The 25,577-nt window shown below is 45.1% G+C and overlaps 1 protein-coding gene and 1 pseudogene across 1 annotated transcript in view; one reads left to right on the top strand and one right to left on the bottom strand.

Moving 5' to 3' along the window:
- Window positions 1–10,505: 10,505 nt before the first annotated feature.
- Window positions 10,506–11,842, bottom strand: LOC118018822 (annotated as a pseudogene).
- A 10,121-nt stretch (window positions 11,843–21,963) lies between these two features.
- The window catches only part of URB1 (URB1 ribosome biogenesis homolog), a 67,150-nt gene continuing 63,536 nt past the window's right edge, over window positions 21,964–25,577 (top strand). Inside the window, exons 1-2 of the mRNA XM_035017590.1 lie at window positions 21,964–22,105; window positions 24,877–25,016. Coding sequence (XP_034873481.1) covers window positions 21,964–22,105; window positions 24,877–25,016 — 282 coding nt within the window. The remainder of the gene's footprint in view (window positions 22,106–24,876; window positions 25,017–25,577) is intronic.

Here is a 25,577-nt window from a genome sequence, read left to right as displayed (position 1 = left end):
AGCATTACCAAGCACGCACAGTTATCCCCATTTCACGGAGGAGGAGACTGAGGCCCCGCGCTTTGCCCAAGCGAACGCAGCCAGGACGGGAACGAGAAGGGTTCGGGGACGGGGGCTTCAAAGCGGGTCAGATGGCTCCAGAGCCGGTTTCTTTCTTCTCGCTCCGACTACGCTTCTTTGGGGTACTGGTTGTCCGCAGCGCCCAGAGGCTCTGACACTGACCTGGCATAAATAGCACCGAGCGCTAATAATTGGGCTTTGTTTTAAAATGGGCCACCGCATCTTTCGGAACCTCTCGATTACGCGCGGTGTGACCCAGGCCCAGCCCGTGGGCGAGGAGCGGACTGCGCGACCCGGGCTCGGGGGTACAGAGGACAAGGGCGTGGGAGCGCGTGGGGGCTCGTGGCTGCGCGCGGGGTACGGGAACCAGGGGGCCCCAGCGACCCAAACCCCGCGGACTGGGCGAGCGCCGGCGGCAGGGAGGAGGGCTGGGCCGGCGAGCGCTCGGCACAAAGTGTTCCCGAACACCGCGGGGAGGCCCTGCCAAGTTCTCGGCGGGCCTGAAGCGGAAACGTAGATAATGAGGCCCAAGGGCGGGACCAGGCGTACTGCCCCAGCCGGCTCCCCACTGCCAGGGCCGCACAGTGCAGCGGCGGGGAGGCTTGGGGACAGAAAACCCAGACGCGCCGATCTACCTGTGGGACCCTCGTAGAGATGCGCCGCAAGGATCCAGAAGGGCTGGAGGACTTGGAGTCCCACAGTGCTCCGCCAGGGGCTCCGTCGGAGGAACTGGTATTTCTGGCCCCTTCCTCCCTGTCTGTAGGTGGGGTGGCAAATGCTAAACCTCAGTATTTGTTCAGTGGGACCCATTGTACCAGGCACAATGAATTTTTAAAATCTATATTAAAATACTCAACCTTCGGGGCGCCTGGGTGGCTCAGTCGTTAAGCGTCTGCCTTCGGCTCAGGTCATGATCCCAGGGTCCTAGGATCGAGCCCCGCATTGGGCTCCCTGCTCCGCGGGAAGCCTGCTTCTCCCTCTCCCACTCCCCCTGCTTGTGTTCCCTCTCTCGCTGTGTCTCTCTCTGTCAAATTAATTAATTAAAAAAAAAAAAAATACTCAACCTTCTCCGGGTGCCTGGCCGGAGGGTAAAACATGCAACTCTTGATCTCCAGGTTGTGAGTTCCAGCCCCGTGTTGGGAATAGAGATTATTAATTTCTTTTAATCTTTAAAACAAAAAACAAACGTCAACCTTCTCAATAACTTTTGGACATAAATATTAGTGTGCACTTTCTAGGTTGGGGAAACTGAGGCTGGGAGGATAGGTAAGGATGCCTAGCACTAGGAGCCACTGAGTAAGTAATGTTTGCTCAAAACTCGGGTCCCTCGTGTAGTTTGCATCCCAGCCATTCACCCATCTGGGTTAGGTATGAACTGGTGTGTGCTGGGGGCTGTGGGGGCTAGCACAGTCAGGGAACCTTGCTCCCACAGGGCTGGGGGATGCTGCTATGGTCGTGTAGGCATTAACTGGTTTCCAGGTGCCGGTGTGGGCTCCGTTACTAACCATGCACCCTCATGGTTTCCTCCTCTGTAAAGTCTCAGGCTTGTGACACTTTAATTAGTTGATACAGGTGACATGGGTAGGACAGGGCCTGGAGCTGGTAAATGCTCAGTCAATATTAGTCATTATTACAGACAGGAAGACAGACAGTGACTGGAGGATCATAAACTAAAAGGGGACACAGAGCAAAAGAGAGGGGGAGCTGAGTGGGAGGTGGAGAGGGAGGCGTTAGGGACTTTTTAAATTAAAAAAAAATGTTTCATTGGAGTATATTTGACATACCATGTTTTGTTAGTTTCAGGTGCACAACATAGTGATGAGACAATTCTCTATGTTACAAAATGCTCGCCACATATGTATAGTCCCCATCGGTCATCATATGTTGTTACAATATTATTGACTATATTCCCCATGCTGTCCTTTTCACCTCCAAGACTGATTCATTTTATAACTGGAAGTCTGTACCTTTTATTTATTTTTTTTAAAGATTTTATATATTTATTTGTCAGGGAGAGAGCACGTACACAAGCAAGAGGGGCGGCCGGCAGAGGGAGAAGCAGGCTCCCCTCTGAGCAAGTAGCCCGCTCTGGGACTCGATCCCAGGACCCCGGGATCATGACCTGAGCCGAAAGCAGACGCCCGACTGACTGAGCCACCCAGGCATCCCAAGTCTATACCTTTTAATCCCCTTCACCTACTTCTCTCATCCTCTCAGCCCCCTCCCTTCTGGCAACCACTAGTTTGTTCTCTGTATTTATGAGTCTGTTTCTGGTTTTTAGTTTGTTCATTTGTTCCTTTGTTTTGTTTTTAAGGTAAGATGGATAGGAAAGGTGGGAGGAGTTTGCCAAGCAAAAACTAGCCAAAGCTAGGTGTTTAGGAGGGTGAACATTTTAGAAAAAGGGACCAGTGGAGCACCTGGGTGGCTCAGTCAGTTAAGCATCTGACTCTTGATCTCAGCTCAGGTCTCCATCTCAGGATCATGAGTTCAAGCCCTGTTTTGGAGCCTACTTAAAATAAAAAAGGAAGGGAGGGAGGGAGGGGGAGGGGAAGGAAGGAAGGAAGGAAGGAAGGAAGGAAGGAAGGAAGGAAGGAATGGAGACAAGCATGTATGAAATCCAAAAGGAGCATTCCATAGAAGAATGGAGAGAAGTCTAGAGCGAACAGGGCAGAAATCAAAGGGTGGGGCATGGTGATGTGGAGATGTTGGTAGCCAGAGCTCAGGGATCCAGAGACTTTGGTGAGCACTTCCATCTTTACCCTAAGTCCTTGTGAGCATTCCTGTCTTTATCCTAAGCCACCAAAATGTTGTTAGCAGATGAGTGAGGTGATCAGGTGTGTGTTGGTAAAAGATTGGTCTGGCTGCTGAGTGTCACTGGACTGGAGGGGTCAAAAGTGGGTCCAGGGATTTTATACCCAAAAGAAGTGAGAGCAGGGACTCAAACAGATACTTGCAAGACAATATTTTCTGCAGCTTTATTCACAATAGCCCAAAGGTAGAAGCAACCCAAGTACCCATCGTCAGATGAGTGGATGAACAAAATGTGGACGTAAAAAGGAATGATTTCTGATACATTCTACATGCTACATGCTACAACATGGATGAACCTCGAAAACATTATGCTAGGTGAAATAATCCAGACATAATATGATAAACATTGTATGGTTCCACTTACATGAAATATCTAGAGAAGGCAAATTCATGGAGACAGAAAGTAAATTCGAGGTTACTAAGAGCAGGGAGAAGGGAGAATGGAGAATTATTACTTAATGGGTCCAGAGCTGTTGTTTGGGGTGATGAAAAAGTTCTGGAAATAGATAGTGGGGATGGTTGCACAACATGGTGAATGTAATTAACACCACTGAATTGTACCCTTGAAATAGCAAATTCTATAGGGTTTTATAACTTCAGAAAATTAATAATGTAGTATTCCAAAAAATGTCAAACTCTATGCTTTAAATTGGTGGGTTGTGTGGTATGTGTATTATATTTCCATAAAGCTTTTTTTTTTTTTTAATCAAACAATAACAACATCAGAGTGGATTCAAGGGGATGGCTGGGGGGATGTGTAGTCAGGAGGCTATGGCTATGCTTTGGGGCTGGGGCTTTGCAGGCCCAGAGAGAAGGGGCAAGTAGCCAAATTGGAAAGGCCTTGGGAGGGGGTGGACAGTGCTGGGTGACCAGGCTACTGGGGGACACAGGAGAGAGGAACCTGAAGGACAATTCCTGGCTGCCCTCAGCTTTGCCCCTCAGCTACTTGCTGCAAAGCCAGATTTTAGTCCTAATCTGATCTCTTTAAGGATTTTTGGAATCTCATGAGAAAGTTAAAGAATTCCATTTATCTTCTTCTCTGAACCCCACACTTCCAAGTCCCTTTGTGCCCCAACCAAATGGAAACCAGTTACTGCCTATCCCCGATTTCCCTCTCTCTAAATATTATACAGTCGAATACCTCAACTCTGGGGCACCATAAAAACTCTTAGGACAGGAAAATGGGGGGCGGACACACACTTCAAAGAGAGGGAAACTTGTAAAATCCATCTGGGGCATGAAGAGAAATGACCTTTCCCACCAAGACAGTCCCCACCTCCCCCGTACTCTTCCTCCTATGATGGAATTTTAAAAATCACAAGCAGTCGGAGCCACTTGGTTATCCGGCACGACTCCAGGAGCCGGAATCAAAGCAAATGCAGTGTGATGAGTGAGGATGAGCCCAGCAAGAGCGCTTCTGAAACGTCCCTACTCATAGCAGCCCCGCAGTTAGCACCTAACCAGGATCGGCTACATAATTCGCTGGCCTCGTACAGCATGAAAACTCGGGGTTTCTTGTCCAAAAATAATTAAGAATTTCAAGACAGCGACAGCAGAGCATGTAAACCCAGCGTGGGCTCTTCGAGCATGTGGTCCTGAGCGGCTGCACAGGTCACGTGCCCACGAAGCTGGCCGAGATGTTACCACTGTCTCTAGATCTCAGACGTGGAAACTGACCACACAAAGTCAAACAGACCATCTGTGGCAGAATCTGAAGCTTTCTTAACCGGCAAAGACGCAGAAATCCGGGATGGACGCCGGCATGGAGTAAAAGCGTTCCTTTCTATTGCGTGGTCTTGCCCCTCCTTGCACACAAGTGTGAGAAGCGCCCCTGTACCTGCCACCTTCATTCTGTGTGAGAGGCAGCCTTTGTGGGACATTGTTAATTCCATGCCTTCCCCCCCCCCCCCCCCCCCCCCCTCCTCTTTGGAAGCAATCCTGTCCCTTCTTTCCAGCGCTGAGGGACATGCCTCTTTTCCTCCTTTTTTGGAGACCCTGGCTCCTTCCCTCCCCACGGAGCCAAGCCTGTATTGGAGGCTGTCTGTGGGCTGTGTGCTCAGACTCCCCGTGCTGTGGCCGGCTTCTCTCCTGGGCCATCGAGGTAAAGCTCTGGCCTTTCAACAAAGACAGGCTACTGCCATTCTCAGAAGACATAAGCCACCATTTGTCAGCCTCAAAGAGACCAACCTTTCAGCCCAGGAGAGCGAGGCCGAATGTTGTCCAGAGCTAAAAAGGCTTATTTTTATTTATTTATTTATCTATCTATCTATCTATCTATCTATCTATCTATCTATCTATCTATTTATAAAGATTTTATTTATTTATTTGAGACAGAGAGAATGAGAGAGAGAGAGCACATGAGAGGGGGGAGGGTCAGAGGCAGAAGCAGGCTCCCTGCCAAGCAGGGAGCCCGATGCGGGACTCGATCCAGGGACTCCAGGATCATGACCTGAGCCGAAGGCAGTCGCTTAACCAACTGAGCCACCCAGGCACCCAAAAAAGGCTTATTTTTAGAAAGCAACAAATGGTGGTTTGTTTATAGAGCTGACAGCAAATAGCTACATCAATAGCAAAGAGCCTGCTCACTGAGGACTGAAGGCTGGGGGAGGAGGGGGCACTAGGAAGGATGTGAGGGGGCCTACAGAAGGAGGCCTTTAAGAATATGCCAACTGATGACTATACGGCAGTCCGTCCAAGGTCAAAGGCATCAAGTGCAATAGGGTCTACTCTGCCACATGCAGAGGCATTTGACCTCCCTGCCCTCGTTTTCCACATCTGCAAGACGAAAAGCTTGGGCTGTGCAGTCCATTTGGGCTCCAAGAGCCCATAACCTATTTAAATTAGATGTAGGATTTCAGGAAATTGGGCTAAATCTATATGATTCCTTGACATTCCTTGACATTTTCTCAAATACATCTTTTCATTCATTTCTGGATATGCTACCCGTTTGTTTCTATGTCAGTCATATTTTTCTCTTTCTAAAAGAAGAATGCGATGCAAGCAGACTTCTGGGGGTCCTTGGAGCAATGCGAATGAGTGAATTCTGATCCATGGGGGATTTCAGTGTAAAACTTCCCAAGTATCCAAAGCAGTGAGCTCAGTTTCTGAAAGAGAGCAGACCCTTCCCCCTCAAGACTAGAAGGTGCTAGGTCCCCATGGAAGCTCTGAGGTTGCTCTCTGCTGCCTTCAGCAGCACTGCAGGAAGCCAGGTCTGCCTGAGAGAGACCCTAGTCTTCTCCAGAAACCCCTAACCCCCTCTCCACCCTCTTGTCTTCTCCTCCCTTCCCTGTTGGGGGCCGGGCACCCATCCTACCCAGCTGTCTGCCATCAGAAAGGAAAGTGTGCTGAGGGAAGGAAGCTCTGTAGTATGTTGGAAAGAAGTCCGTGTAGCTCTGAAAACCAAGCTTGCCCTACAGGTGTAGGGCAGAGTGTAGGGCAATGGTTAGTTGTATGTGTTCTGTGGTCAGAGCTCAGGCCAGAGGTTCGAAGCCCAGCTCTGCCGCTCTGGATACTTATGTGGGGATAGTGGTACCGTTTAGAGCTAATATAGCTGAAAGGCTAGTCAGAGTGGAAGCCTCATCGATGGTAGCCATGATAATAAATATAACCATTTCATGGGAGACTTAGTGTATTATTATTTATTGAGCATAAGACAGTGTTTGACTTCCATTTGAACCATTGGGAATGTCTCTGTGACCAAATATACTTTCCCTTCTTAGGTAAGAAGGAAAGTAGTTTCCAACTTATCCATCTCAATGACAGTGGCCCTGGTCCCCTGGTGGGACACTGGAATGGGTTTTGTTACCAGATTTTGTTTTCCTTTTCCTGTGAACTGGCTAGGACATTGTCCCCAGTCCTGGTTTTTTAATATCCTCTTTTTCTCCCCACCTCTGGTCCACTCTGTCAGGCTCCTCAGGCCTGGCTCACCTCCTCCCCTCTTCCTCTGCCCAGAAGTGTCCCTGTCCCCCCAATGCTCTGTGATATACCTGAGTGCTTTGGACCCGGCTTTCCTCCAAAATGGCAGCCAAATCTGACGCCACCTCCAGAACTTTTTCTTCTTGCAAAATTGAAACTCTGTCCCCATTAAACACTAGCTGTCCAGTCACCCCTCCTTCCAGGACCTGACAAACACTATTCTACTTTCTGTCTTTATGAGTTTGACTACCTTAGGTGCTCATATAAGTGGAATCATACAGTATTTGTCCTTTTGTGGCTGGCTTATTTCACGTAGCATAACGTCCTCAAGATTCATCCATGTTGTAGCACCTGTCAGAGTCTCCTTGTTTTTCAAGGACTGAGTAACATTCCATCGTATGGATGCACTACATCACCCCCTCTGTGACTTTGTCTCTCCCCTAAAGAAGAGAAGGGGATGGTCATGCATACGCCCAGTTGGTTTCCCGTTGGTCAGCAGTGGTAAAAACCCTTCAGCAAAAGCCTCAGGAAGGTGGGGGCTCTGCTGGGAGGCCCAGGACTGTTGCAGAGGCACAGGGAAGGGAGACACCTGCAGCTCCAGAAGGTCCAGCTCCTGTGCACCAGACAAGGAAATGCCACTAGGATCTGTCAATGGCGCCCTCTGTAGGTGAGAATCTCAATCTATGTCTTAGTACTGGTGACAGGAGCCCATGAATTTTCAAAAATAATTTTTTATTGTGGTCAAATATGCAAAACATAAAACTTACCATGTTAACCATTTTTAAGTGTAGAGTTTAGTGGTCTTGAGCACATTCATCTGGTTATGCAACCATCCCTTCCATCCACCTCCAGAACTTTGTCATCCTCAAAAACTGAAATACTAAACACGTTAAACACTAACACCCCGTTTCTCCTCCCTCAGTCCCTGGCACCCACCATCCCACTCTCCGTGTCTATGACTTTGTCAGCTCTCGGTACCTCACATGAGTGGAATCGTACAGTGTTTGTCCTTTCGTAACCTGCTTATTTCACTTAGGATAGTGTCCTCAACATTCAGCTCTGTTGTAGCAGGTGTCAGAATGTCCCTCCTTTCTGATGTTGAATAATATTCCATTGTATGGATATATCACATTTTGTTTAGCCAGTCATCTGTTGATGGATACTTGGGGAGCTTCCATCTCTTGGCTATTGTGAATAATGCCGCTATGAATATGGGTGTACACGAAAATTTTTTTAAATTTAAATGTCATTCCCGAGAGAACGTGTACCAAAGGGAAAACAAATTAAAGTCCATTGACAGGAATTCAGAATCAACAAAAGTGAGTTCCGATTAAGGACATAGAACTTGGTTCATGGTGCCCTTAGTGTCTTGTTCATTTTTCACAGAATCTCTATGTTAAAACAAAAACCTGAACTGCTCTGTTTATTTAATAGCTAGAGCCAAACTTAACGAAAGTATTTCTGTTCCAACAATTAAGTACTGTTTGGGAAAAAAAAATACATGTTTATTGAAAGAAAAATATTTTTCTTTTATTCTTATATAACTGATGTAGGAAAGACATTAGGGTTTGAAGCCGATGGCCAAGAAAGAATTCTTGAAACATCTTTGATGCAAAAAGTGTTTTTATTAAAGCACGGGGACGGGACCCGTGGGCAGAAATAGCTGCGCTGGGGTCATGAGGAGTGGCCCATTATATACTTCCAAGTTGGGAGGGGGTTAGGGAGAGCGTTAAGTCTCTAAGGAATTTTGGAAGCAAGGTTTCCGGGACCTTAAGAGGGCTAGCTATTGTTGGGAAAAGGTCATTTATTACCATCTAATAAAACCTGACTCATGAGACCCTTCAGATGTATATCAGTGGGCCATATGTTTGGGGAGATGATTGTCAACATGTATCTTGGGGGGTTTAGAGATTTATATGTTATTTATATAACATATAAACATTGTATTTATATGTTAAACAAAATACATATAAACATATAAATGTTTAACATTTTTATATGTTAAAGTAGACTTACAGGATCCTGGATGGGGGGGCGGGGCTAGGATTAGCTTTCGCCCTTAGCAAAGTATTAACATCCAGGCAGTTGAGTCCCTAGGGGAACGTCACTCTGCCTGTTTCAAGAACTTGTCAGGGGGCTGTACGTAGTAAGGAAATATAATAATCTTTCTTCTGCCTTTGTTTCCCACATCATTACCACAGTTATTTACTATTGAGGTATGTGCACCTGTTGGGCACATCACTGATTCTCCAACCTTGAAATCAGATCACAGACTTCCAACTTTATTTCCTGTTCCATGTTCATTTTTCTTGGTACTGGCTTTAAATAAAAGTAACCACTGAAATCCCAGCTTTGCAAAGCTATGACATCATCAGAAGACAAGCAGCACAATCTAATGTTGAAACTATGAACTACCTTGAGTTAGTAGTTTGCAAGAGATCTCAGAAATTGCTGTATTTCTTTTAACTTATAAAAATATTCCAACCTGTGAGTTTCTTGTGGCGTTCTCAGTCCTTTGGCCCCCAGTTTGGGACCTGCAAATCCAGACAATTCAAATACAGCGAAGACCTCACCTTGCTAATTCAAGGGCTCCATGAATTGTTCCCACCTGACTCTCCAAGTGACCTCAGTTGCACACAAGCTAGCCCCTATTCTGTTTCTTGAGCTCTCTGATCACGCTCCCACCTCAGGGCCTTTGCATTTCCTGTAGCTTCTACCTGGAATGTTTTTTCCTCACGGGTTGCCGTGGCTCTTCTCCCTAATCTTTCAGGGTCTGTCCTTCTCTGTCCACGCCAATCACCATGACCCACTATATGCATCTTCAGAGCACTCATGGCAACCTGCCAGCCGTTCTATCGTTCTTCCTGCACTTTAGGTGATTTGCCCAACACAAACCCCTCTGAAAATACAATTAGGTCGAAATTAGTGGTCCAGGATTATTTCAATAGTAACAAAGCAAAATGGCAATGTGGATGTAATTCAAATGTTAACGAACACAAAAGGAAGTAAACTGAAAACTAAAGACCAATGACAGTAAATGAAATAATGCAAATGCACAACATTGTCACGACTTAAACCAGCAAGCCAGCAATGCTCTGAGAGGGGATGTCAGCTGAGGAGAAGATGACAGTGTTGTGGTACTGAGCTGCTCCCAGAGACCTCAAAATCCAGATGGCTGCTGGGCATGTGAAGAAATGCCTCCCCCTCCTGAGGGAGGAAACACAAAGTCACATCGCTAAGAGGCATGCACACTGGGCCACTTTTTTTTGGTCGTTAAACTTGGTTTTAATGGGTTTCAAAATTGTGTGACAGATTTTGGGTCCAGTTGTTTCCATTAAAGAGTACTGATTCTAGGGGCACCTGGGTGACTCGGTTAAGTGTCTGCCTTTGGCTCAGATCATGATCCCAGCATCCGGCTCCCTGCTCAGCAGGGAGCCTGCTTCTCTCCCTCTGCCTGCCACTCTTCCTACTTGTGCTCTCTCTTTCTCTCCCTCTCTCTCTCTCTGTCAAATAAATAGATGAAATTGTTTTTAAAAAGTACTAATTGTAAAAACTACTTAAAACTCCCTCTCCTCCCTCCCTCTCTCTCTCTCCCTCTCTCTCTCTCTCTCTCACACACACACACACACACACACACACACACACACACACACACACACGGTCCACAAAACATTCTCCCTTCCTTCTGGAAGTTTTATGATACATTATTATCACCAAGCAGTCTTTTACAATTAAATTTAAATGGCTAATTGAGACCATTCTTTCACCACTGATTAAGATGTGGGGGGCAGTTATTCAGGATAATATTCATTTAGCCTTCTGAGTGTTCTGGGCAGACTTGGGTGACCTTCCCAGTTCCTGTAGGCTTCTTGGACACTGCTTTTTTGACACCCACAGCAACTGTCTGTCTCATGGCAGGAACAGCAAAATAACGCAGAGGAGGATAGTCAGAGAAGTGCTCAACACACGTGGGTTTGTCGGCAATCATATCAACAATGGCTGCATCACCAGATTTCAAGAATGTGGAGCCATCTTCCAGCTTTTTCCTTGAACAGCAATCAATCTCCTTCAGCTCAGCACACTTGCAAACAGTGTGAGCTCTATCACAATCCAACAGAGTTGCATAGCCAGCACTGATGTGGCCTGGATGGTTCAGGATAATCACCCAAACCATGCAACCAGCTGCTTGCATTGGTGGGTCCTTTTTGCTCTCACCAGACATGTTGCCGTGATGAACATTTTTGACAGACACGTGTTCTTGGCATTGAAGTCCACATTGTCCCAGAAAGAGCTAGAGCTTCTCTCAAAGCTTCATGGTGCATTTCAACACACTTGACTTCAGTTATAATGTTGACTGGAGCAAAGGTGACCACCATGCCAGGTTTGAGAACGCCAGACTCCACTGGGCCCACAGGGACATTACCAGTACCTCTCATTTCGTGGACATCCTGGAGGGGCAGGTGAAAGGGCTTGCTGATTGGATGAGTTGTGGCAGATGCCACGCAGATTTTCATGTAGCATGGTTCCACTGGCGTTGCCATCTTTATGGGTGACTTTCCATCCCTCGAACCAAGGCGTGTTAGCGCTTGGCTCCAGCATGTTGTCACCATTCCAACCAGAAGTTGGCATAAATACTACTGTGTTGGGGTTGTCGCCAACTTTTCTAAATGTAGGTGCTGACTTCCTTAACGATTTCCGCATACCTCTTCTGGCTGAAGAAATTCATCTTGTTAATATTAATAATTAGTTGTTTCATGCCCAGTGTGTAAGCCAGAGGGCATGCTCATGGGTCTGCCCATTCTTGGCGATATCTGGTTCAAATTCACCGACACCAGCAGCAACAATCAGGGTAGTACAATCAGCCTAAGATGTGCTGTGATCATGTTTTTGATAAAGTCTCTGTGCCCTGGTGCATCAATGCTGGTCACATAATACTTGCTGGTCTCCAATTTCCACAGGGAGATATCAGTGTTGATAGCAGCTTATGTGCAGTTTTCAGCATATCCAAGCCCCAGGCATCCTTGAAGGGCCTCTTTCCCATCTCAGAAGCCTCCTCTTTACTTCTTCAATGCTTCTTTTGTCAATCCTACCTCACGTGTAGATCAGATGACCCGTAGTGGTGGACTTGCCTGAATCTACGCGTCCAATGGTGACAATGTCGATATGAATCTTTCCTTTCCCATTTGGCTTAGATTCAGCAGTGGTTTTCACAACACCTGTGTTCTGATGGCAAATCCATTGCAAAATGGTGGGGCCATGTTTATTCTGTGTCAAGTTGCTACATATGCATGGGTCTTTGTTTCCAATAAACTTTTTATGTTGGAGTATTCCAGATTTACAGAAAAGTGAAAAAGAGAGGGATTCTATACACCCTCACCCAGTTTCCTCCAATGTCTGTACTTTTCATGCTTATTTGTTAAAACTAAGAAACCTCATTGGTACACTGCTATTAAGTAAAGTCCAGACTTGATTTGCAGTTCACCAGCTTTTCCCCTGGGGTCCTTTTTCTGTTCCAGGATCCAGTGCATTGTGTTGTCATTCTCCCCGGTCTCATCTGATCTGTGACAGTTTCCAAGTCTTTCCTTGTTTTTCATGACCTTGACAGTTTTAAAGAGTACAGGTGATGTATTTTTTAGACTATCCTTCTGATTTGGATTTGTCTGACATCTTTCGTGTGATTGGGCTGGGGTTATGGGTTTGGGGAAGGATATTATAAAGGTGAGGTCCTCATCATATCAAAGGGTACATGATAGCAATGGAACTTATCACTGGTGATGTTAACCTTGACCACTCAGTTAAGGTAGTGTTGACCATGTTTCTCCACTATGACTCACCAATTTCCCTCTTTCCTAATCTAATCTTTGGAAGCTACTCACTAAGTATCCCCCGGGGTTGGGGGGAGGGGGCTGTGAATTAAGCTCCATTTCTTGGAGCAGGGAGCATCTACATATATTATTTGGATTATTTTTGTAAGAAAGATTTGTAAGGAAACTTTCTTTGTAAGGAAGATTTTCTCCCCTGTTTATTTATTTATGCGATCATTTTTTATATCAGTATAGACTTAGGTATATTTCTTTTATACCATAGATGATAATCTAATACTATGTTCATTAATACTATGTTCATTATCACTCAGATTGTTCTACTGGGAATTATTTCTGGTTGGTTCCTGTGTCCCTTTGACCTATTCCTCCCCCTCTCCATTTTTTTCCTCCAGCGTTTGGTACTTTATGGTGCTACAAGAGCTCCAGGCTCATTTCATGTGTGCTCTGTCCCAGCCTTAGAATTGGTCATTTCTCCAAGGAGTCCCAGTTCCTTTTATTTGATAGTGATATTAAAAACCAAGATCGTAGACGAACCATGAGAGACGATGGACTCTGAAAAACAAACTGAGGGTTCTAGAGGGGAGGGGGGTGGGAGGATGGGTTAGCCTGGTGATGGGTATTGAGGAGGGCACATTCTGCATGGAGCACTGGGTGTTATGCACAAACAATGAATCATGGAACACTACATCTAAAACTAATGATGTAATGTATGGGGATTAACATAAGAATAAAAAATTAAAAAAAAAAAAAAACAAGATCGGGGGCGCCTGGGTGGCTCAGTCGGTTAAGCCTCTGCCTTCGGCTCAGATCATGATCCCCGGGTCCTGGGATCCAGTCCCATGTTGGGCTCCCTGCTCCGCGGGGAGCCTCCTTCTCCCTCTGCCTCTCCCCTCCCCATGCATGTGCACGTGCTCTCTCTCCCTCTCTCTCATAAAAATAAATAAATAAAATCTTTAAAACAAAAACAAAAAACCAAGATCTGGGTACCAGGTGTGCTAATTACTACTGGAGTATCCCTACTTTTAGGCCCCATCAGTGAACAGAACTAAAAAATGTATGCAAATGTACCAACTAACCAAGGTAGAATACATGTGTTCACTTACTTCTGTACCCATCCAACTCTGTTTATATTCAGCTAATCATGAGATCATACTGATGTCTCTAACTCCAATCCAGTCCCACAGGGTTCATTCCACCTCAGGCTTCCTGGTTATAGGTAGCTTTCCTCTCCAACGGTGGGAAGCCTGGCCTGCATCATCCCCTATCCATTTACTTATTTGTTCAACTCCAGGATGCATGCAAAGCAGTTTGGGAGTTGTCACCTCATACCGCCATAACATGGCTCTGTTTTTGAGTCTGTATTCTGCTCTACTGGGCTATTTGTCTAGTCTTTTACCATTACCAGTATTTGATTATTAAAACCTTGAATATGTCTTCATGCATGATAAGGAAGACCCCATTATTCTTTTCAACTTAACCATTCATAGACTTTTATTTTTCCATGCAAAGTTATCATGATTTATTGAGTTTCTTAATTTTGACTGAAATAGCAGTGGTTTTATAGCTTGATTTAGGAGGTTAACAGATTTACAACATGAAGGCATTCTTCTACAAACACAGTATGTTTCTTTATTCAGTTAGATCTTCTTTTATAGTGTTCTCCTTAACCATGCTGTGCAGTATTTTTTAGTTTAATTCTGAGATAATTCACTGGTTTTTGTGAATGGTGTCTTGATTTCTCTTAGTTTTTTTTTTTTTGGTAAGGGGGCATTTTTATTTATTTTTATTTATTTGTAATTTAAATTCAATTAACATATAGTGTATTATTAATTTCAGAGGTAGAGTTTAGTGATTCATCTACTATATTTTTAAATTAGCTATTGCTAAAGTATAGCTATGACACTGACTAGGTAATTTGATCTCACATCTGACAACCTTGTGCATCTCTAGCTAGTGTTTCTGTTGAATTTTCTAAGTAGATTACGGTTTTATCCCTGTTAATTCTTTTGTATTTTTTTGTCTTACTTCATCTCCTTACCTAAGACCTTTAGTAATTGATAGCAGCACAGATAATGGGCATCCCTGTCTTTTCTATTGTTCTCAGTCACAATTCAAGTGCACTTACAGTTTTTCCATTATGCATGATGGTTGCTGCAGGCTTTTGGCCCATACAGTCTTTAACAAGTTAAGGAAGTTTTCTCTATTCCTAGTTTTATGGGACTTTTAAAAATCATAGAGATTTTTTTCAAATGTCTTTTTTTTTTTTAAGATTTTATTTATTTGAGAGAGAGAGAGAGAACATGAGCGGGAAGGAAAAGTAGGGACAGAGGGAGAGGGAGAAGCAGACTCCTCGCTGAGTAGGGAGCCCGACACAGGGCAATCCCAGGACCCCGGGATCATGACCTGAGCCGAAGACAGACGCTTAACCAACTGAGCCACCCAGGCGCCCCTCGAATGTCTTTTTCCATCTATTGAGATAATAATTGGTTTTTCTGCTTTAATCCATTAATGTGGTGAATGATATAGATATGATATTAAACCATCCTTGTATTTCTTGCTTTTTAAGGACAGTGTTGGTTCAAGTTAGCTAATATTTCATTTACACACATTTATGTCCGAAGTGAAATAAGCCCAACATTTTCTTCCTTTGTGTTATCCTTAGCTAGTTTTGTATTTAAGTTCTATTGCCTCATACAAGATGTTAGGATGCTTTCCTTCTCTCTTGATTTATGGAGCAAACTGAGTAAGATAGAGATTATCTGTTTCCTAAAAGATTGCTAGTGTTTACCTGGAAAATCATTTGTACTTTGGGAAAAATTTGGTTATCATGTCATTTTATTTGATTGTTGTTCTATTCAAATTTTCTTGTGCCTTTTGTGCCAATTTTGGTATTTTTGCCCTTTTCCAGAAATGTATCTGTTTCTTTTTGTTTTGAAAGTTTTTGAGAATAGTTGTTTTTAATATTTTTATTGCTTAAAATCCTGCCACAAGTTTGTTTACTTAACCTGAAAAACAAGAACAAACAGCTTTTGGTGTCTGGATATTCTTTAGTTGTTGTTGTTATTGTTGTTTTTCTTTTTTCTTTTTTTTTTTAAAGATTTTATTTATTAATTTGACAGAGAGACACAGTGAGAGAGGGAACACAAGCAGGGGGAGTGGGAGAGGGAGAAGCAGGCTTCCCGTGGAGCTAGGGAGCCCGATGGCGGGGCTCGATCCCAGGACCCTGAGATCATGACCTGACCCGAAGGCAGGTGCTTAATGACTGAGCCAGCGAGGCGCCCCCTCTTTTTTTTTTACTGTTGTTTTTTCATTCTCTTTGTAATTGATTTCCCTCCTTGTCTTTGTTTCTTTTTCCTTCTTATTTCTTTGGGTTGTTTCTGTTGTACTTTTTCCAAGTTCTTGATTTGAACGTGCTTTATTAGTTCATTTGTTTTCAATTTTTCTTGATTTCTGATAAAAGTATTTTAAGCTATAAATTTTCCTCCTAGCACTATGTCTACACAGATTTTGCTATATAAAGTGTTTGTTTTGGTGTGCCTGGGTGGCTCAGATGATTAAACATCTGCCTTTGGCTCAGGTCATGATCCCAGGGTCCTGGGATGGAGCCTCATGTTTAGGCTCAGTGGGGAGCCTGGCTCCTGGCTCAGTGGGGAGCCTGCTTCTCCCTCTACCCCTGCCTCTCCCCCTGCTCATTCTCTCTCTGTCTCTCAAATGAATAAATAAAATCTTCAACAATAAATAAATAAATAAATAAATAAATAAATAAATAAATAAATAAATAAAGTGTTCGTTTCGCTGCATTTCAAATCTCTCATAACTTTCCATATGCTTTCCGAGGATTACTTAGTAAAAGGTTTCCCCCCTCCCAGCCTTATGGGATTTTAAAAAACCTATCCTCTTATTATCAAGGTTAAATTTTATTGCTTGGTGGTCAGAGAACATGGCCTGTAAATGTTGATTTTTTTTTTTTTTGAAATTTATTGGGGCCTACTTTTTGGCCTAGAATGTGGTCAATTTTTATCACTTTCATATTATTTCAAAAGAATATATGTTCTCTGTAGGTATAAAGTTCTATTACTGTCTATCCATTTGAATACTTTGTTACTCAAATTTTCTATATTTTCTCACATTTCTGTGCAATGATAAGATGGTAGGCTGGTCTCCATAATATCCTTGAAATTTATCATTTGATATTTTACTGTCTAAATTGGGTATGGATTTTACTACATTTTGCTGTTCAAAGAATAAGGCTGTCAATTCAATAACCTAGTATTTTATTTTAATTAGAGTATTTTAATTTAATTAATATTTTCCTCTATTACAGCTGGGTCTAAGACCCTCATCACCAACATAATACATGTTTATTGAGGACATGACTCTTGTAGGTATTTTCCTAGCAGGATCAGTACATACTTCCTGAATGGATTTAGAAGTATATTTTTAAAAACTGAGTCATACCTCCCAATTATAAAATGTAACATATGGGATAAGGGCTGGAATTCACACACAGATTCATGCACAATGTTCAGAAGCTCCTCTTGTCCTGGTCCCTGCCCTTTTCATTTCCCACCACCCCCGCTCCCATTCCCATTCAATGTCACAACTACTAGAAATTCATCTTGGGGGTTGTGATCGCTGAGTGTCCTCTTTTTTTTTTTTTTTTAAAGATTTTATTTATTTATTTAACAGAGAGAGACACAGCGAAAGAGGGAACACAAGCAGGGGGAGTGGGAGAGGGAGAAGCAGGCTTCCTGCAGAGCAGGGAGCCTGATGTGGGGCTCGATCCCAGGACCCTGGGATCATGACCTCAGTTGAAGGCAGACGCTTAACAACTGAGCCACCCAGGTGCCCCTGAGTGTCCTCTTTTAAAGTATAAAGATATTTTCACGGGTTGGCTATAAATCGCTATTATTCTCCAAAATCGAATGGTGAATTTATCAGATTTCTCTATTTTCTGGCGGCTGGCTAAAAATACTTTTGCAAGGGAACAGGTTATGGAGGAAGGATGGGAAAGAAGGAGGACTAGCATAGGGAGGGGGCTTCAACAAGGAATCTCCTGAAGGACATTTTCCAGGGAGATGAGCTCAGGGAGAGCTGCCTCAGCTGGGGCTTTGGGAAGATGGGGACAGCAAGAAGGTGCTATGTAAGCAGGTGTGGGGAAGTGGGCAAGCAGATACTGGACTTGGGAGATTCAAGAAGACAAATTTCATCTATGTCAGGATTTTTAAAAAATATTTTATTTATTTATTTGAGACAGAGAGAGACCACAAGCAGGGAGGAGGGTCAGAGGGAGAGGGAGAAGCAGACTCCTTGCTGAGCAGGGAGCCCAATATGGGTCTCAATCCCAGGACCCTGAGATCATGACCTGAGCCGAAGGCAGATGCTTAACCGACTGAGCCACCTCAGGGCACTATGTCAGAATTTTTATCAAGATGGGCCTTGCACTTACAGCTCGTTATTCCATATTGGACAAGAGGGCAACATTTTCTACTTTTCTTCGATTTTGCCTCAGAGAAGAAGGCAAATTTTATGCTTTTGTTTTCCTCTCTGCTTTACTGTCACTTCAGTAAGAAGCCCCCAGTGATCTAACCTGGATCATACTAATGTGATGTGTCTATTTGTCAAATAATTCATTTGCAATTATCTGAAGGCCCTAGAACATATCATCTTGGGTTCTTGGCTGAATTCTTTATTGCTATTGAACTTGCCAGGTGTGTCATATTCTCAGGGATGTTGTGAGTCCCTTGGGAGTAGGTATACTGTGTTACACTTTTTGGAATCTATTACAGCTGGTTGTATCATGCAATGCACATAGAAAATATTGGTGGATATTGGTGTTTTATTGACTTGAGAAACTGTAGGTTTACTTATCTTTTCTAGCCTATGGACACTATGTCTGTCACCTGAGTCATAGTGACTGTCTTTGAAAGAATACTTCATTTTGCTCACTGCTAAGCAAGCCGATGATGGAACTGTCTTGATCTCAGTAAGGGCCACACCAAAACATCAACCGCCAAAGAGATAAAAACTTGCATCAGAATGAAGAAATTCCATTTCTCCTCTCTATGTGACTGCATTAGCAAGCTTTTATCCAGGTGAAATAATATAGGGTAAGCCATCTTGATAACTTTTTCTTGTGTACAGCAATGCATACCTCTCACCTTCTGAGTGTCTGAAATAAACATGCTTTAATATGAACTTGATATGGGATCTGATTCAGTTTCTCCTTTTACCCCTTTCCAGAATTTGAAATTAAACTTATAAGATTGAAACAGGGATGAACACACACACACTTAACAGGTGTGAATAAGAAGTGTGGTGACTAGAGGTGAATTGGTTGGATATTAGAGGTTGGACACTTCCCTTGGCTAATTCACCACAGTCCAGGGGCCAGTTCATAAGCTTGTAGACTCAAAAACCTGCATCCTGAGGCTTTTTGATCCAAGAGAAAACCTTTTAGAATAGACTACCATTGGGCGCCTGGGTGGCTCAGTCGGTTAAGCGACTGCCTTCGGCTCAGGTCATGATCCTGGAGTCCCGGGATCGAGTCCCACATCGGGCTCCCTGCTCAGTGGGGGGGTCTGCTTCTCCCTCTGACCCTCTCCCCTCTCGTGCTCTCTGTCTCTCATTCTCTCTCTCAAATAAATAAATAAAATCTTTAAAAAAAAAAAAAGAGAAAAAAAAGAATAGACTACCATTAACCAAGACATTTACTTATTCAACAAATACTTATTGAAACTTGTGATGTACCAAATCTGTTCTAGGTAGTAAGAATGGTGCACAGAACTTTGTTTTGTGCCATTCTAGAGTGTATATTTTAATAAAGGAGTTTGACAAGCAAATGAATATCTAATATCACCAGTAGGTATTAAAGGCAATAAAGAAAAATAGAGGAGGATAGGAAGAAGGGGAGACATGGATAGGAAGAGCCCACATGAAAGTATGAGTCATGTGAGGTCCGGGTAGAGTTTCAGAGGAAACAGCAAGTGCAAAGACTCCCAAGTGGATACCAGCTTAGAACATCATGAAAACAGTGGTGTTTATCATCAATAGACCAGAATGTTCTTTGGGGCAAATCACACCCTTTCTCTCCATGCAGGCCTTTACTACAGAGAGCCATGTCACTACCTGGAAGTTGTTTGGTAAGCCTGATATCTGAACAAGTGGGGTTAGCTAACTGGCATCGATGATTCATGGCATCAGGCTGAGTCTGAAGCATCCAGCCGTGCTCCTGAGCCATGCCCCATCAGGCATATCTCTGGATAAGGCTGGGATGGGCAGGGACAACCTGTTTTTTTGTTTTTAAACTGAGGACAGTAACTGGGGTTAGGATAAACTGGATGAGTGGTTCCAACACTTATTAGCTGGGTAATACTGGCAAGTTCCCTCACCCTCTTTAAGTCTTCACAAAGAGAGATGATGATTTGCCCAAGGTCACCCAGGCAGAAACTGAATACAGGGCTTTTGATTGTTTCTTACCTTTCCCTGCTGCCTCTTTGGTCCACCCTGATTGTAAACAAAGTTGGTGGTTGGCAATTAACCACAGAAGATAACCAGTGTGGGCAATTAGAGTTAGGTCTCTGTCTTTACTAATAGGAGTGTTGCCCTTTACAGCTTGAATTTTGAGCATATCCTTGTCTCTTAATACTGCTGCATCAGCTCAAATCTGCCATAGGAATCCCTCCATCTGACCTGCCCACAACATAGGCATTTCCACAGATGCCATCGTCTTGCCAGGTCTGAGGTTCAGGGTCAACACCCTGGGCTTTTTCTATTAGAGACTCTAAATCCCAACAGGCCACAAAAGGCCACATCCATGGAAGCTCATTACACATCTGTTTACAGAACACAAGACAGTATTACCTCAGACTAGGAGACAACCTCATGGAGAATTCCAGCAATCATCAAATTACTCATCTAATGAGCTGGTTCATGATTTATTTGAACACATAACCAAGTATTGATGAAGTCGTATTAAGAAATGGACCAGTCTGGGGCGCCTGGGTGGCTCAGATGGTTAAGGGTCTGCCTTCGGCTCAGGTCATGATCCCAGGGTCCTGGGATCAAGTCCCGCATCGGGCGGGCTCCCTGCTCCGCGGGAAGCCTGCTTCTCCCTCTGCCTCTCTCTCTCTCTCTCTCATGAATAAATAAATAAATAAAATCTTAAAAAAAAAAAAAAGAAAAGAAAGAAATGGACCAGTCTGTTTTTACTCATTCATCTAAAATCTCTATTTTATTGCAAAGCATTTTAATGTGGCTCTCAAGTCATTGACATCTTACAAAACACAGGACTTTATTTCCCGTCAAAGCAGTTTTTCATACACTGCATCACTTTCTCAGTTCAGGACAGCCCTGGAGACTAGGTAGGGCTGGCTCCGCCGGCTCCGTTTCAAGGATGGGAACTTAGATGCGGAAGCCGCTGCACTGCCCAAGAAGGGTTTTCCAGAAGTTGCGTGTCTCCTCGCACCTGCTTGGCCAGAAGGGTTCACGTCCTCCTATCATTTTGGGGAGGCCTGGGATGGAGGCCAGGGTGGGGCTGTAGCCCACCAGACAAGCCATCTAGTTCGGGCTGTGACACAGGGCGGGGTCAGAGTTAGGGGCACCCGCACGACCCTCGGCCCAGGTGCGCGAAGGAGGACCTCCCGCCCCAGACGGCGTGGCATTTAGCCAGGGGCATCCACCCTCCCGGCCAACCCGCAGGGCTTCAAATAGGCAAAGCATCGACTCCCACTGCTTGTCAAGCAAGTTCTTCTCCTGGCAGCGTCAGGGCACCCTCAAGTCAAGAACTGATCTGAGTGTGCAGCCGCGACGCCCCGGAGCTCGCGCCCTCGGGGAATGAAGGCCCCCGGGGCTCTACCTGCCGAGAACCCTCGGGAGGGCTGCCGGGGACTGGTGGGCTCCTCCTCACTGCGGCCGGGTGGGATTGCCGTGGGGTGTCCGCTCGTCCTGAGAAGCGAGAGAGCCAGCGGTGACGCCACAAACAGGAGAAAGCTCGGGGCTCAGAGCCAGCGCCACCTGCACCTCCCCTACAGCGAACCCGCTTCCTGCCCTCCAGCTCTCCTTTAGGCCCCGCCCCGCCCCAGGCCCCGCCCCTTCCGCCAGCCCCGGCCCCCGCATCCCCGTCCCTGGCACCGCCCCCCACGCGAGGCCCCGCCCCTTCCGCCAGCCCCGGCCCCTGCACCCCCGTCCCTGGCACCGCCCCCCCACGCGAGGCCCCGCCCCTTCCGCCAACCCCGCCCCTTCCGGGGCACGTGTGGGGCTGGGGCACGCGGAGGCGCTTCACCGATTTCCGCGCGTCCGTTTGCCGGGTCTGCGGGGGTGTGGATCCCGGTGCGCCGTTGCGCTCCCGGCCATGGGGGTCCCCAAGAGGAAGGCTCCGGGCGGCCAGGACTGCGCGGCTCCCCGCGCGGGCGCAGCCAAGCGGGCCCGCGCCGAAGAGCTCACGGGCGTGCGCTTCAAGGCTCAGCTGCGGGACCCGCAGGGCGCCGAGCCGGGTGAGTGCGGGGCTGGCCGGGGCGGAGAGCACGAGCGAGCGAGGCGGGTCCCGGCCGCGGCTCTGTGCCAGGCTCAGCCTTCCTCTGTGCAGCTGTTCGGTCCCGAGTTACAGAGCCGGGCCTTCCGGTTTGCAGACGGGGAAACCGAGGCCGCGGTGCTCGGGCATCCTGGGCCATCCTGGGCCACGGGCGGCACTTCCTTGCCTTGGGCTGTCAGCGACGGCCGGAGGGCCCACCTTGCTCGGTTGTGACAGTGCTACGCGACTGCACGCCTCCCTTGGCCGGGCAGCATCCCTCAGCAGGCTGTTCAAAACCTCTTTATTGCAGTTGTTAGGCAAACAAATACTCACCTTCGCACAGCGAACGGTATTTACCGAGTCCCAGCTGTGGGTCAGCTCGGGGCTGCTCAGTGAGGCAGTGTGCTACTTCTGTGGTTGTCAGCGCTGTTTTCAGCAGCTTCGGCCCTCCCACACTCACGCTGATCTGATGACATGTAATAAGCTACCGCATGAAGCCCCACAAGGACTTGTCAGTTGACCAGGATTGGACTAGTGACTAAGATGGAGCAGATTCTGTAATTTCACTTTCTGAAAAGCGTGATCACCCTTCTTCAGAGCTTCTTGTAATCCATTAGAAAGTAGTAGGTTATGAGGGAAAAAACCGCAATTGAATATGCTAGTATGAGGAGACGCTGGTACTCTGTCAAAATAAAACAATAATAGTGCCTCTCAGGTTAAAGAGAATTCTAAGCTGGTGGCCAGAATATCCCCAGTTAATAATTTGTCTTCCATACATTTTGCTTTTAAACATTTGATGTCTGCAACTGACAGCCAGTGCTTTGAAGATGATACCTGTTTTAGTGCAGAATTATACATTTCATTCATTCATTCATTCATTCATTCATTCATTCATTCATTCATTCATTATTTACCAGGGGCTGCTATTTGCTAGGTAGAGATAAAATGATGAGTAAAAGGGGCGCCTGGGTGGCTCAGTCGGTTAAGCGACTGCCTTTGGCTCAGGTCATGATCCCAGGGTCCTGGGATCGAGTCCCACATCGGGCTCCCTGCTCAGTGGGGAGCCTGCTTCTCCCTTTCCCACTCCCCCTGCTTGTGTTCCCTCTCTCGCTGTGTCTCTCTGTCAAATAAATAATAAAAATAAAATCTTAAAAAAAAGAGTAAAAAATCAGACATGGGCGCCGCCATTATGGAGCATATGAATAGTGAAGTGGGGAAGACAGATACCAATCAATAAAATCACATAGGAAGAGTTCTTAGGTACCAGTCTTCTAAAGGAGGGGTACCTGGTGTCTTCTGGCCTCAGACCTAATCTGGGAGATCAAAGAAGTCTCCCCAGAGGAAGTGGCTTTTCAGTAGAGTTGTAGGATGGGGTAGGAACAGGGACAGGAACCTTTGTGGCAGAAGAAAGAGCATGCTTAATTATTTAAAAGATCGTATTCATGTACATATTCATGGTTTTGCTCAGAGAGCTGCATGGCATTTGGGTGCTGCATTTGAACAGGTTTCCCAAGGAAACTCAGGTTGACAGGAGATGGGTGCAGAAGAAGTAGTTGGAAGATGTGGCAAAGCTGAAGTCAGAGGGTGACCGGTAATCCCTTGAATGAGGTTGTGTTGCATTTGTGTTTGAATCTGATCTCTGTCTTGGATTCTCTTTCCCTGTTGATATGTTCTCATAACTTCCTGTGATGAGATCTCCTGACGGAAAAATCAGGGAAGTGGAATTGACAGGTTTTGTTTTCATCAAGGCATGAGGAAAGGCTTATTGTTATTTTTGTGTTGTTTTTGCCCACCTTTATTGAGATATTATTGACATAACTGATGGAAGTTTAAGGTGTACAGTGGGATAAGGACACACATATGCTGTGAAGTGATAACCACAATAAGCTTAGTTAACGCCTCCATCCCCTCATATAATTACCATTTTTGGTGTGTGATACCACTCAAGATTTATGCTCTGCATAACTTTCAAGTATATAATACAGTACTGTTAATTATAGTCACCATGCTGTACATTAGATCCCCAGAACTTACTCATTTTATTTTTTAAAGTAATCTCTACCCCCAGTGTGAGGCTCAAACCCACGACCCTGAGATGAAGAGTCACATGCTCTACCTACTGAGCCAGCCAGGCCCCCCAGAACCTACTCATCTTATAGCTGGAAGTTTGTACCTTTTGACCAACATTTCCCCATTTCCCCCACCCCCCCTAGCTGCTGGCAACTACCATTCTGCTCTCTTTTTCTATGAGTTTGGCTCTTTTAGGTTCCTCATGTAAGTAGAACATACAGTATTTGTCTTTCTCTGTCTTATTTTGCTCAGTGCCCTCAAAGGTCCATACATGTTGCAAAAAGCAGGATTTCCCCCTTTTCAGGTCGAGTAATATTCCATTGTATATAGACCTATATAGAGATCTAGATATGCCATGTTTTCTAGACCCAGAGGGTGCCTAGGAGTGGATCGATGGCAACTTCACGGAGGATCACTGCATCAAGAAGGGTTGGGTTCTAAAGCAGTTGCTTTGAAAGTTATTGCCCGCCCCCTCACTGGAGATAGAGAAAGGGCCGTGTCAGAACCCTCAATGTCCCTGTCTCCACATTGCTGCTGTGTTCTCCCTCTCAGTAAGTGGCAGTTCCAGTCACATGGATGCTCCTGCCAGAAATCCACCTCTATCACTGTGGTTTGTATCAGTATCAACCGATTGTTGCTCAGGAGATGGTCCTTGTTAACAATTGAACATTACTCTTATTTCAGCCTTGGAAGCGTTTGTCACTGTTGCCAAGAAGCTACCTCAAGAAGACGTGTATGATGTTGTGGAAGGGTACATAAAGATTTCTATGGAGTGTGCCGAGATTTTCCAGCTCCTGAGTGGGGAGAAGCGACCCGATAGTGAAGTATGTTACTCCTTACCTGGCTTGCTGAAGAGGAGAAAAAGTTTATATGCCACTATTGTGTTGAGCTTGATGGAGAGAAATGTGATGGAAATCTCCAGGACATTACCAGCTTTCTAGAGAAGACGATGCTTTGTGCCTATGCTGTAGGAATACATTGTTTTGCGCCACGACTTTTTAAAGCATTTTAGTAGAAAGCACTAACTTCATATTAGTGAATGATACCAGAAGGAAGGATCATAGATTCTTAATCTAAATGCACTTGTGGTTTTTTTTTTATTTTTTTATTGTTATGTTAATCCCCATAAATTACATCATTAGTTTTAGATGTAGTGTTCCATGATTCATTGTTTGTGCATAACACCCAGTGCTCCATGCAGAACGTGCCCTCTTTAATACCCATCACCAGGCTAACCCATCCCCCCACCCCCCTCCCCTCTAGAATCCTTAGTTTGTTTTTATTTATTTATTTTTTTTGTTTTTTAAAAATTTTTTTATTGTTATGTTAATCCCCATACATTACATCATTAGTTTTAGATGTAGTGTTCCATGATTCATTGTTTG

Source organism: Mirounga leonina, unplaced genomic scaffold (genome assembly GCF_011800145.1).
Source record: "Mirounga leonina isolate KUSES-001 unplaced genomic scaffold, KU_Mleo_1.0 Mir_172, whole genome shotgun sequence".
NCBI lineage: Eukaryota > Metazoa > Chordata > Mammalia > Carnivora > Phocidae > Mirounga > Mirounga leonina.
Note: the sequence above shows the minus strand (reverse complement) of the source record. Positions and strands in the feature narration are given on the sequence as shown.